The 13,249-nt window shown below is 39.8% G+C and overlaps 1 protein-coding gene across 1 annotated transcript; it reads left to right on the top strand.

Annotated features, from left to right (window-relative positions):
- The first annotated feature begins 4,030 nt into the window (after window positions 1-4,030).
- LOC139114368 (serum paraoxonase/arylesterase 1-like) lies at window positions 4,031-10,897 on the top strand. Its single transcript, XM_070676053.1, has 10 exons — window positions 4,031-4,354; window positions 4,566-4,847; window positions 6,227-6,297; window positions 6,504-6,559; window positions 7,210-7,393; window positions 8,684-8,810; window positions 9,184-9,381; window positions 9,700-9,781; window positions 10,101-10,235; window positions 10,559-10,897. The coding sequence occupies exons 2-10, from the start codon at window positions 4,783-4,785 to the stop codon at window positions 10,736-10,738; spliced, it is 1,098 nt and encodes a 365-aa protein (XP_070532154.1). The 5' UTR covers window positions 4,031-4,354; window positions 4,566-4,782; the 3' UTR covers window positions 10,739-10,897.
- The last annotated feature ends 2,352 nt before the right edge of the window (window positions 10,898-13,249 follow it).

Genomic DNA, 13,249 nt, shown 5'->3' with positions numbered 1-13,249 from the left:
TTTCCGATGAAATTCCTCCGAACCCCCAGCCGTAAATAATGACGGCTCCCTGAGCTTATTCAAGCTTATTCAAGCTTAGCCCGTAGAATAAGGAATTCTTCTTGTGCATCAGTCATTTTTGGGGCAATGGACCTATTGCTCCCCCCAAAAAAAAATTGATGATCCCCTTTTAAGATGACAAAATTTCATGCCACCGTTATTGCTTCAGGAAGTATTGATACAATTTTGAATGACAACACTGGCCATTACAGGTACTTCGATATGAAATCAGTAGAAAAGAGATTTTTTCCAAGATCTTGACGGGATGGAGACTTATGAAAATCAAGTAACACCTCCGTGCTGTTTTGAAAGTTTTCAAATTTAAGGTGGACCCCCTGCCCCGGATTTGCTGGCCCACCCCAGTCGTAATAACTAAACGCTCCTTACTAAAGAATATCGTATGAGGGCTCTCTAACGCTCGCTGCCTCAAAACGAATGGACCTGCCTTAAGGCCTTGCCTCGAGCGACGGATTTCCTTGTCAAGTGGTTTCTTAGCTGTCAGTAATGATTTGTCTGAACACCAAAGAGTACTAGAAAGGCAGTATGACCCATGGCTGCACTGGCTAACGAATATGGGATAAGATTGTCGCCCTGTATTGTTCCCCGATAACTGTCGGAAATCTTGTCGACGTAAAAATTAGATATGCAATCCGCACACAATTTCCGGTCAAATTTAAATGCCGCAGTTATTAATTATAACAGTTAGGTAGAATGCGCCTTGGAGACAGATATTCTATCAAATTTTACAATTCTTTTCCAATCTACCACATGTGGCTCATTTTGAAGTTCTTGGAGTAAGAAAAAATTTCACCGTCTTATTTTTTCCCGATAAATCACAAATTTTACTTTTCTCCATAGAGTTAACACAGAGATGGTGGCCATTTTTACTCTCAAATATGGGTAAATCTTTACTATCTTTGTTTTAATGTCAACTACAGCTTCATGTTCCACTCCTACTAAAGTAAAATCATGTTGAGATACACAGTGTTCAGCTTTTCAACCCAGCCTGTACATGTACACTGTCAGACTGCATTATTATTGTTGACAAGTGAAATCTGGTCTGGAATAGAATCCGGACTTCAGATGAAGCTAGTCATTGGTTTTCGAAGCTTCAAACAATGGACTTAGCACATATAGATTGCTCTTGAAGCTCTTTACGGTCTCCGAAGTTGTCTTACACTCGAAGTCACAAACTCTGAGCTGAGAGCTGCCTAAGATAAACCACAGAGTAATATCAGACAGAGTGGCAACACTTGCATGCCTTTTGTTCCATGGTCGTCTCTGTAGACTATTGGCTTTTCATATTAAAATGAGCTTAAAAGGTGTTAAACTTTTTGGAGGCTTGGTTTGTGGTTGATAATTACACGAGATTATGCGAAACATACGACGAGATGGCATCGTACTGCCAGTCGCAGTCGCAGTCTGATATTACTCTGTGGATAAACTGACGTATGAGAAACATTTTCGCCCCCCCCCCCAAAAAAAAAAAGAGAGAGCGGGAAACGAGTATCCAATTAACATGATTTCTTTCTCTATTTCCTCAAAGCGAATTGACCTGTGCCTTGGTGCAGATAATATAGAGATTGACAAAAGATCAGGTGATCTATGGCTAGGATGTCAGCCAGTTCTGTAAAAGTTGTTTCAACACGGTATCAAATTGTATAAGGAAAAGTTCTTGCAGTTCTGAATCAGGATTAAGGGGAACTTCAGACCACAGTACGCGTAGATGGAGTAAACACATAGATCAGGCGACACAGGAATTAACGTTGCGCTCGTAACTTTATTTCCCCAGGTCAGCCTGATGGCTGCCTGGGGCAACTCTTAGCTCCGAGAGCCTGGAGATATACTCACTCCAAGGCCCCCAAAGTCTGACTTACAAATGCAAAATTACGATACTTTGTCCACAAGAAAACTTGCCAACGCTAGTTTCACAAAGATTAATATGTAGTATGCATGAGACATGTCACAACACCATTGTTTTAAATCCAAGCTGTGAAAATATGAAAAGCGATACTTAACAGCTACAGTTCTGATAAAAGTTCGACTACATTGTCTTTCTATTGTCCAACCTTGCCTGAGACATTCCATGCATAATCATAGGAATTCACGAGACACGCCTGGAATGGCGCTGCCATTGAATTTAAACAGAAGAGACTTGAAAATGTAATTTGCCGCCAATTTTGAAGAATTACACCTCCGGTAAATCGTGATAATTCAAGCCAAAGTGGCGAAATGTTGAAATTTGGCGAATTACTAGAATGAAGATTTACAGTAACAGGTACAAATTATAGAAACATGACAACACGGGATGAATGTGACAAACCCGGCCGCCTCTCAAGTAAGCTTCTCCCTTCACATTTGTCAGAATCTTAATAATTAATATTCAATAATTTTTTTACATTTGTCACAAAATACGCTTTATATTTCCCGATCCATTGCGTTGCTTCGGACGTCTAGCTAGGATAAGTTCACTGTCATTCCAAAAATTGATTGCAATGTTATCTAAAAAATTGATAGATCTCGCCTCTCAGAAAGGCCATTTTAGAAAACTTAAAAAAAAAAAAGACATGAAAATTACGTCGATGGCAAGTTTGTCCCGAACAAGATAACGGTCCCTCGAATTTTCAGTACTTCTCGTAACTTTCCATGTCGAAACTGATGTTGTTTACGTTGTTTACGTTGTGTCCTCTACGCCACAGGTGTTACGGATTCAGCTGGGGTCCAAGAGCGCCCCCTACGCCAGTCCCGACATCAAAGAAATATTCGTAGATGACGGTACTTTGGCCACTTCGTCGAGCGTTGCAAGTTACCATGACGATACATTACTGGTGGAAACTGTATTAGACAGATTAGTCTATTGTGAAATTAAGACTGTTTGAAATGAATTTTATATGTAACAACTAAGGTGGCGATTTTTGTTCTTTTATTTCACAACACGGCACACAAATTTTAGTTATCGAGTTATGACATTGTGTAATTGCGGTGAATAATTCAGAAAATGTTCCTTTTTTTTGTTAAAAATGTAAGATCATGTCACAGAAAGTCGCATTGACCGATTCTACCAAAAAACCCCCAAAAATTGGCTTATGCGGGGGATACATGTAAAATTGTCCCGTTAGTGTAACCGCTTCCTGGTACAATCAATCGTCGTTAATTATTGAAACCAGATTCATACACTGTCTCTACCAATTATCCATCGCTCTCAAGCAAACTTCTTAGAGTTTTGTCAGTATTTAACGTACATTTGTTGTAGAATTAACAAATCATATAAACTATCGCCCTCTCCAATCTTTCCTGAACATTCGCTATGATAAAGCCATGTATTATTTTGCCAAGAATTTAATTTTGAGATATTTCAATTAAACTTTTGTAAGTGTATTATTACGCCACTGTATTACACCCTTTGACGTCACGTTTTGGCTATCATGTTCACACTTGAGAGCTAAAGTCACGTCGATGTCAGTCTGTGTATGAATCAGTGTGTCTGTCTGTCGTCTGTTTGTCTGCTTACACGATATCTTGAGGCAAGAACGATTCAACGGATTGGAGTAAACTCTGGTGCCCAGATTATGTCTCGGAATTTCAAAAATGATTCGTTTGCAGAATCAATCATTCAGAAGTCAAGGTCTAAGGTAATGTCTAATATATCAACAAAACAGTCCGCGGTGCGGCCACGGAGGGACGACCCTCTCTCCCCCTTAATTTAACAAAAGCTTCGGGGTCTTTTCTGCATTTGTTTTGTACAGATTTACGTAATTCCATTCAATTTATTGACAACTAAACTACACGCGCCAGTATACTGAAACGCTTCGGCAATATCAATTCGCAACCATGAATGATTTAATAGCCGCTGATATTGCAGGTGCCCTTTAATTCTTTATTAATACCTACATTCACATGCCTGTGTAAACCTATGGGAGGAAGCGCCCTCAGATCCGTGCAATTTTTTTACGTATCACGCCCCGAACCGGTGCCCAAATATGGGCAATCGCGTGCATTCTGAACTAACTCAATTCTGGTTACTACGCGCGTTGCTGTCCGCAAACGTTCCATTCGTACACAAAGCCAGCGCGAGCTTAGGAAAACGTCTACTCGCTCAGATCGTAGTGGCGCGTGGCGACAGTGGATCCGCGCCGGTGACATCGGCTTATATTTCTAAATTCTAGTGAAACCCTGTGTATGCGTGTCTGTGATCCAGGCTGAAATCGAGGTGTAAGAAAAGCGTGATGTCAATTTATTGTAAGTTATATTGAGCCTGTTGGTCATGTACTAGGAGGCCTACGAACGTTGCTCTGCGCGTTCTAGAATTCTACAGGTAAACAAATGACGTCATTATGTATGTCAATCCGCGACGGGAAGCGGCCATCGCTTTTCTAAAATATTGAATCAAATGGCGATGAATTTTTGATTGGTCGTACGGAGTACGGGCCCTCGCACGCTCGGGCCCTTCCACCGTACGACCTCGGGCCGCAAAAGCCGTGTCAGGGCCGTAAAGATTATTAATTCTTTAATTCTTTAATTCACAGACACCACTGCCCCATAGTTACAGCGCCCGGTCCCTCCGGCCCGATATTTGCATAACATACACGACATAGTTCATTGACCACCTGAGGCATCTGGTCAGAGGATAAAGGTTGACCTCGACAATCGTACTCGGTGAGGCCGAGAAGTCGTGCACTGTGATCAAAATATACCTGTGTTCTGCTTCACCCCACCCCTGAGTACACGTCGTCACAGCCAGCCATGCTCCTGCGTCTCGCCGTGTGGCTTATTCTAGCCCTGGTCGTTTCACGAGTTGGACTCATCATGTGAGTAAACCATAGAGGTAGTCCATAGCATAGACAGTAGATGGGGTATGCCCCCGGGTATGCCCACAAACAGTGTCACAGTGTGTGCTAAACTCCGGTACTTTTGAAGCCTACCCCTCGTATTGCGTGATCTGAGCTCAATGATAATACTTCAGTTCGTAGTACGTGTTTGTACAGATCGCAACCGAGATATGTTCTGCTCGGAGGGGTCAGACTGAGTGCAACTACTATGGCAGACCAAAAATTAGGGTCTATGCTATACTTATTGTAAAATAGCCTGTACGTGCAAGTTAGAGATCTTGGTTAACAATGGCTTGGGTTATTGTTGACCAGGTCAACCCTGTGTCAACCAGAATCGAAGTCTTTACATCGTGGAACCACAGACAAGGAGTTTGTGGTGGAGGAGCTTTAGTGACTAGTCAGACTAGTGTACGTGCTTGAACAAATGTAACCGAATAAATTCGAATCCTATACTACAGCTTCTGTCTTTGCAAGCAATGAAATAGCAAGGCAGCAGATAGCACCATACTATAATATCTATTCTACCAAACGCCACGTCTAAATGGTGAAAAACGCCAATCCAAAGCTTCAAAAATCGATGCAGTACATCCATTGACCTTTTCAGGAAAAAAAGGCTATCACGCATAATACATAGTTAATAATTTTCACTTGCAGTAGACATACTTGTTGTGTTGTAAATTGTCAACCACCAGCCCCCGTGACATCATGGTGATCATGGGTCACTTCCCCCGTTCTGTACGTATCGTTTATGTTGAACATATATTTGTAGGACGAGTAGTTCAAGTTTAGACAAGTGAAACCGATGTCCATAACGCAATATGTGTTTTGCATGAAGGACGTCGACAAATTTGATCACTGCCTTTTACGTTCAGGCATTTCACCCAACGCCTTCGACTCCTGTTAACAAGAACATATTGGATTCCTCGCATGTGTCAATGCTGAATGATGTTAGGATACCATGGAATATTTGTGAGCGTTTAAGGTAGTATGTGCCTCGAAAGTGAAAGACATTGTAAATTTGTGCTAAATGAAACTTTCAATCATTCTCATACCAAACCAAGAAAAAAAATCGGGGGTCAACGTCCAGAGTTTAGTACTAGACGAACACATAAATAACATTTACCGATATTTGAAAATTCAAAATGGCCGTCATTCCTGTGCTGACCCTTTAAAAAAAACTAAGATGGTGAACATTGTTATTACTTCAAGAGCTTTAAAATAAGCCACCATAAGTTGTAGGCCAGAAAGGTGTTTAGAAAATTTGAGAGTTGGAATATCTCTCCCCCGAGGAGCATTTGTAGCAATTAACCATAGTAATTGACCATATCAGTTTCTCCCTGTTATTTTGTTGTTTCTAGATACGGTCTAGGTTACCACAAGACCATATACAAGCACTATCCAGGGCCATGTCGTGTTGTTCCAGGAGTAGGTAGGAGCTTGACTTTGAGTCCCTAAAAAGTGTATTAAGCCTCTGAGTTGAATACAAATTCTGCAAACCTCGAAAACAAAGCAAAAGGCTGGACGACAGTAATTTGTTGATGTAAGACTGGTTCTCTATCTTTTTATACTCATAATCGCTACATGACTTGTATTTTCTCTGACTGTATCATCTTCTGTTTCTTTCTGTTTGTTTAGAGACTGGTTCTGAAGACATAGCCGTCACTAGCAATGGACTGGCGCTTATATCATCAGTATGTTGTTTCTCGCTCTCTGGTGCAGGTTGAAAAAAGCAACCGTTACGTTGTCATACTCGACCACCATTTTCGATTAACTTACTGTCATTTACTGCCGACAATTTAACCTTGATGTACCGGAGAGTACCTCCAACTTGATAATTTCCATTTTTTCGGCTCCGCAGATTTAGCGTTGTTCAATATAACGAGTGAAACTGAACCCGTGAGAAATAGATGTGTGAACGAAATCAACAGCGCACGGGTACACATTTTACACAAAATACGCTAAATGCGTTTCTTGTCTGTAAGACTTCATTTGGGGAAGAATGTGAATGTCTGAAAGATATTCAGACACTCCATTTTTTTACAATACTATTGTAGACTAGTGGCTGTGTATGGCTTATTTTTAAAGCCTCTGCTGAAACAGACGAAGTTTTCACGATTTTTTTGTAACATCGCATGGTATATTTTCCCCAAAGAGTTCACACAGAAAACAGGGGCCATTTCGAATTTCAGATATTGGTGGTTTAATTTGCATGTGGATCCCTTAATTTAATTTTTGAGCAAAACAATCAAAGTACTTTCATTTTCGAGTCACGTGACCATATCATCTACGAACTCCATTTTCTCTAGACAAAATTAATCCTGTTATGTTTATTTTGTGACAGGGTGTCAGAGTCAAGGGGTTTGCAATACACCCTGCTCGTACACCACCAATATTGAAGGGAAAGATATTTCTGTTCGATTTTAACCATCCGGAGAAGAACTTGGTAGAAGTGCCCCTGAAGGGGTCAATCGACGCTGCCAGCTTCTATCCTCACGGTCTTAGCCTATACGAAGACCCAAAGACCGGTATGTCTTTAAAATAACGAAGTTGCCCTTATAATTATGCTTTATATTACATTGTTAAACAGGCAATTTTTAGAACTATCCGTCAAGTTCAGGTAGGTCACTTTGGAAAAGTGAAAATATGTAATTTTCTTCATACTTGCGCATACTTGCGCATATTGTTGGTCAGTGAGTGGACAAGTAATGTGATGAAGAAAAAGTGATGTTCCAGCTTTACCTTTAAAGATGCATCGTGTAGAAATAACCTACTGGGACAGTGATTTCGTGCACCTTACACTAAATGACAAATGTCAGCACTAAAACACGTATGGAGTTGATCAAGGCCGAAGCATTGCTATTTCCCGCGGCGAGGAGTTTTAAAAAATTCCTTGATAAACGACTTTTACAAATAATGAACTAAAATGTGTGTTGGAGATCACGCAATGGAGGTATACAATGACGCCATGATGTTTATCAACAGCACTACCAAAACTGCTGAGTCAGCGGTTGTGTTGCAAGTTCTTGTGTATAGAGGGAATAAACGATCCAATTTCTCTTGAAATCTCTGAGCATGATGAACCACTTTTTGGAAGAGGTTTTCAGATGACTTCTCATTTAAGGTGCCCTGAAAATTGTGCAAGAAAAGGGCAATATTACAGTGACTTTTCTACATGCGAAGTAATGAGATTGGCCTCTACTACACTGGCCATAGATAGTCCCCTACCTTATATGCTGAACAGATAATATGTACATTTTGTTGACAGTGGCATTTCAATCTCTTCACAGAACTTAGTAAATGTTGTTGGATTTTAATAGAGTTTAAGGTACAATGCGCCTAGAGAACAGATATTCGGACTCTCAAACTTTTACAATTATTTTTATTATACCACTTGCGGGGACTACTGATGGAAGAAAACTTTTCACTGGCTTAGTTTTTCGAAATTTGAAATTTTTATTTTATTTTTCTCCATAGAGCTAACAAAGGGATGGCGGCCATTTTGAATTTCAAATATTGGTAAATTTTGGGTTATTTGTTTCTTTGGTACTAAAATTTGCATGGTGGCCCTTGATTTTTATTCTTGATTTGGTAAGAGGATGGTTGAAAGTTTCGTTCAGGAAAGTTTGAGCAAAAGTTTAAGTCTTTCACTAACTACTACCTTAAAATCTAGCCCAGGAAACTTGTGACCAAAAGTACCCGGATGGGAGGTGATGCAGGAGTCATGGCAATAGCCAATCACATTCCTCGGTAAAAACACCTTGCTGTATGGATTCCACCACGCTGAGGATAATCCACCATTTTTTATGATTCTACAGGAGAAAAGAGGTTATTTGTCGTCAACCACCACCTCAGCGATCAAGATAGAGTAGAAATATTTCGATTTGACGAAAAGTCGACATCTTTGCATCATCTGAAAACAGTCACTGGGGAGACTATGTACAGGTTCGTATTATTAAAACTAGACATAGTTCATCCTGCTCTCCGATTCGCTTGCGAATTGGTGATGGCATCAAACTTGTGCATGACCCTTGACACGATGAAGAGACTGTACGAACTTGAAATAACCACACACAGGATATCGTGTGATCGACCGTGGACTGGTTTTGCTCTATTCTTGTAATAGTAATTTGACATCACTTGGTAATGTAATCTGTGTTGACGTGTCACTGTGTTCTTTACGGGGATCAAAGTTTCATAAATAACAAAATTATCTTTGCATATTTTTTTCCTAACATTCTGAATCTATCAATGGTGAGTTCAAGTTTACCTGTATCTACGAATTATAGAATGAAATGCCCTCTTCTCACTTCCTCAGTCTTAACGATGTTGTTGCCGTTGGCCCGGAGACGTTCTACTTCACCAACGATCTCTATTATGTGACGAAGTTTGCCAAATACTATGAAGTACTGGCTGGCTTATCTTTCGGAACGGTCGGCTTCTACGACGGACAAGACAGAATAGTGGCTGACGGCTTTAAAATGTCAAACGGGATAAACAAATCGCCTGATGGAAGGTACTAGTATATCCCCGATGAAATCTTTGACCTGAAAATCTCATGATGGAGTTCTGGTAAGGCTATTCATGAAAGTTTGACCAGAATTCATACCAACGCTACCGACTACTTTTGGGTCACTCTGTTTTTAAAGTTGTGATTCGTATGTAAAGACTACAGCCCAGTCACGTTGGACTCCAATCTGATTAAATTAAAATCAGATTGTTTTGATTCGATATGATACAATTGTAGCGAAATGTAAGAATCATTGGGAAGGACACATCCTATCGATGTATGTCTGAAATACAACACGATCTTTATTTTCGATTATGATGGTAGGTACGTCTATGTTGCTGCAGCACTCGATGAAAAGTTGACTGTCTTTGAACGGAAAGACGACGGATCCCTCGAGGAGATACAGGTACGCCGAGTTGAGTCGGTTTGAGATGATGAATAAATTTAGGGTAAAGGTCATTAAACTTGTGCGTCGAAATTTCACTAAATCGAATTCTAAAATGCAGGTACGACTTAAACCTATTTTTAAAACTTGTTGCATGAGTTGATGTTTAGATCAAGGTCAGAAATGCGCCAACACCCTATCTTGTTCGCCGGTCGTAAGAAACATAGAAATAAGAATTCCGAGAACAGAGTTCAGAGCAGTTCTTCGGTGAGAAGAATTTGAAGGCCTAGTGAATCTCCTATAAATGTCACATCTTATTAATCTATTTGTTATGTCACAGCGAATCGACGTATGCAGTGGTTTAGATAATATTGAAGTTGACAAAAAATCAGGCGATCTGTGGCTGGGATGTCACCCTGTGTCCCATATGTTCATGGAACACACAGAGAACTTTACCAAACCAGCTGGCTCCCAGGTGAAGTACTGACAACAATTCTACTTGTCTTCAATTAAATTCATTACAGTATTACAAACATGAGAAAGCCAAGTTATCTCCGCAATTGTTTTTGACTTTTTTTCAGATAAAAAGTAACTATTTCAAAGTTTGCGAAGTCGAAATTCACACTACAAGAGTGTAGGCTTTTTGTACGCCATGTTGCGAACATTTTGCTTCGCTCGTTTGTCACAAGCAAATTCGTCATGAATGCTGATGTCATTCCAGAGCTAATCAAAGGGCAGTTGTTAATGAGTGAAGGAATCGATCCGAGTTGGTGAGCAAGTCTATCTTGTCCACTGCAGGTATTACGAGTCCAGCTTGAATCAAAGAGCGCCCCCTACGCCAGAGTTGACATACGAGAAGTCTTGATGGATGACGGGTCTTTGGTAAGCGGTTCCAGCGTTGCAAGCTACTACGACAACAAGTTACTCGTAGGAACTGTCTTCGACAAGTTGGCATATTGTGAAATTAAAGCCATATGACGCAGTCAACATCGTCCTTGACAATTCAAAGTGTAAGATACAACTCGTACAGGCGATCAGGCGAAAATAGGAACACGTAACCAATTCATGGAAGTTAGATTGAAATTCCCCCGTTGGGATGTCTTAACGCACTAATATAAGATATGCCATTTAGAATGATATTCAGTCTCTTTTCTTTATTTGACCCGTTTTGTATGATACGCTTTTGTCACTTCTGATAAACTTTCATGTGCTCTGACGCGACAAAAATTTCAATTTCTGCGATAAGTTGGTATTGTACAGCTGCCACAATACTTTTTGCTTGTGTGGCGTTTACAATGTTTGATATGTGAGACCTGTCAGGCGACTTCAAGGCTAAACGGGGTCGTTTGCTACCAGCATTCCCCAGGCCTGTGTCTCATCGACCAGCGCTGTCATACAACCATAACGTTAAAGGCCCATGAGCTGTAACTCTGCGAAATTTGTCCAACCTCCAATTTCCTCAGATATTCATTGCAATCTGCAAATTGAACGATAAACTGGATAAAGTCATAAACTATGCCTCAACAACATTTGCTCGTGGCAGAATGGGCAAGAAATTGAACTGATCTTTGCTCATTTTAATTTCCCGCCATTTTCAAAATTTTGCCGTGTTATGTGAAAAACGAAGAATTTTTTGTCAAAGTGGAGTGAATCCCTTTCCCGTCCTTTCAATGGGTTGCACCATGTTGTGTTTGTAAAGATTCGAATGTGTATATGCACCATTTACGCTGTTTATCATGTAGTTGATGGAGTCGGCCATATTCGGGTGCGGCACCCGTCCATTATTTGTCTTACTGAAACCTCCCCATGCAGTCCCACTCAGTGAATAATTATACTTCAGTAAACATCTCTGATTAAGAATATTTCTATGAACTTATTTTAATCTAAATATAAAATCATGAAAATAATGCCAAAAGTTGCAGCTTGTGTGCCTTTAACGTGGCTGTATTCTTATGCGTCTCTTATCTAAGTCTGTTCGTACTACCATCTTGTGAATGTAGGCCTATCTCGGTGTCTCGGTGAGATGAAACCGTGACCTCCTTGGGAAAATCATATTTGCGGATTTATCTGTTTAATTTCCACGATGTTGGAGAATTGCCTTCATGATCGTTAGACGTACTGCAGAATTCGCTTCAACACACGTGTTGCTACATAATAAAAAGATAGGCCCCATATTGTATAATGGATGCAGTCTCTTATTTGTTGACTTCTTGGTCAATGCTGCCGCAGCCACATTTTGTTCTTGGTTTTGAAATGTTTTATTCGCAAAAAAATCCTTCATTATACTTCTCGCACCAAAGTTGTAATTTGTAAATTTTTTTTGCTTTGTTTTTTTTGTCAATATTTGCACCACATCTGTATGCCAAACAATGATTTTGTAGTAAAACGGCCTCAAACTCAAAGCGTCGGTCCTTTGTTTCCTTGCAATCCATTACCTTTGCGTTTCTTCTATCTGTCTGTCCGTCTGCATGTATGTATGTATGTATGTATGTATGTATGTATGTATGTATGTATGTATGTATGTATGTATGTATGTATGTATGTATGTATGTATGTATGTATGTATGTATGTATGTATGTATGTATGTATGTATGTATGTATGTATGTATGTATGTATGTATGTATGTATGTATGTATGTATGTATGTATGTATGTATGTATCTATCTATCTATCTATGTATTTATCTATGTATCTATGTATGAAATTGCTTACCGGTTTATAGCCAAAGCAATATCGATAAGGGCTCTGTAAACATAAGTGTGCAGTTTGTACATTAACCCGAAAAAGCCCATACGTATATTCATTACAAGATGAATCTTTTTTATATCCTAGGTACTTGTAAAGGTGATATTGTTCTACAGTATTTCGCAAAGGGCAGTATTCCTTTTGCGGAAAGACCGTGATAGAAAACGAAAAACCAACAGCAAACTTGTCGCGCGAGGAAGCAAATTTGTCCTGATCAAAAACCAAGAATTACCTCTCTTCGATGTAGCAAATGTGTCTGCAACGTTCCACGTTGATGTGTCACCAATATCACATGATTTCTACGACAGATTTTTGCAAGACGTTCATCGTAGTTCAGAAATCACTGTGTCACCCTATTTTCGTGGGTGAAGGTTTTTTCAGTGAGTGCTTCTAGCGTTGCAAGACGCCGTGGCGACAAATTATTAGTAGGAACCGTCTCGAACAGATATGTCTGTTTTGCAATTAAAGGTATTTGCAAAAAAGACTTTTAAAATCTGTTTGGTGTTTACAAAAGGATGATTTAAAAAGAAGCTAAATGGTTAAGTTTGTTGAACGTGAAAGCACGCTTTCAAAGAGCATGTTGTTGAAACCGGATGTGATAAGATACGTAATCGACGTTCTAAATCAAAACTCAAGAAATGTCCTTAAAATACAAGCAAATTGGGCGAAATAACATCCTTTTCTTTTGTTTCGTTTGAACATCACTGACACTGACAACCCATATATTATTTTGTACAGAAAT

Source organism: Ptychodera flava, chromosome 16 (genome assembly GCF_041260155.1).
Source record: "Ptychodera flava strain L36383 chromosome 16, AS_Pfla_20210202, whole genome shotgun sequence".
NCBI lineage: Eukaryota > Metazoa > Hemichordata > Enteropneusta > Ptychoderidae > Ptychodera > Ptychodera flava.
This window is presented reverse-complemented; position numbering and strand designations above follow the sequence as displayed.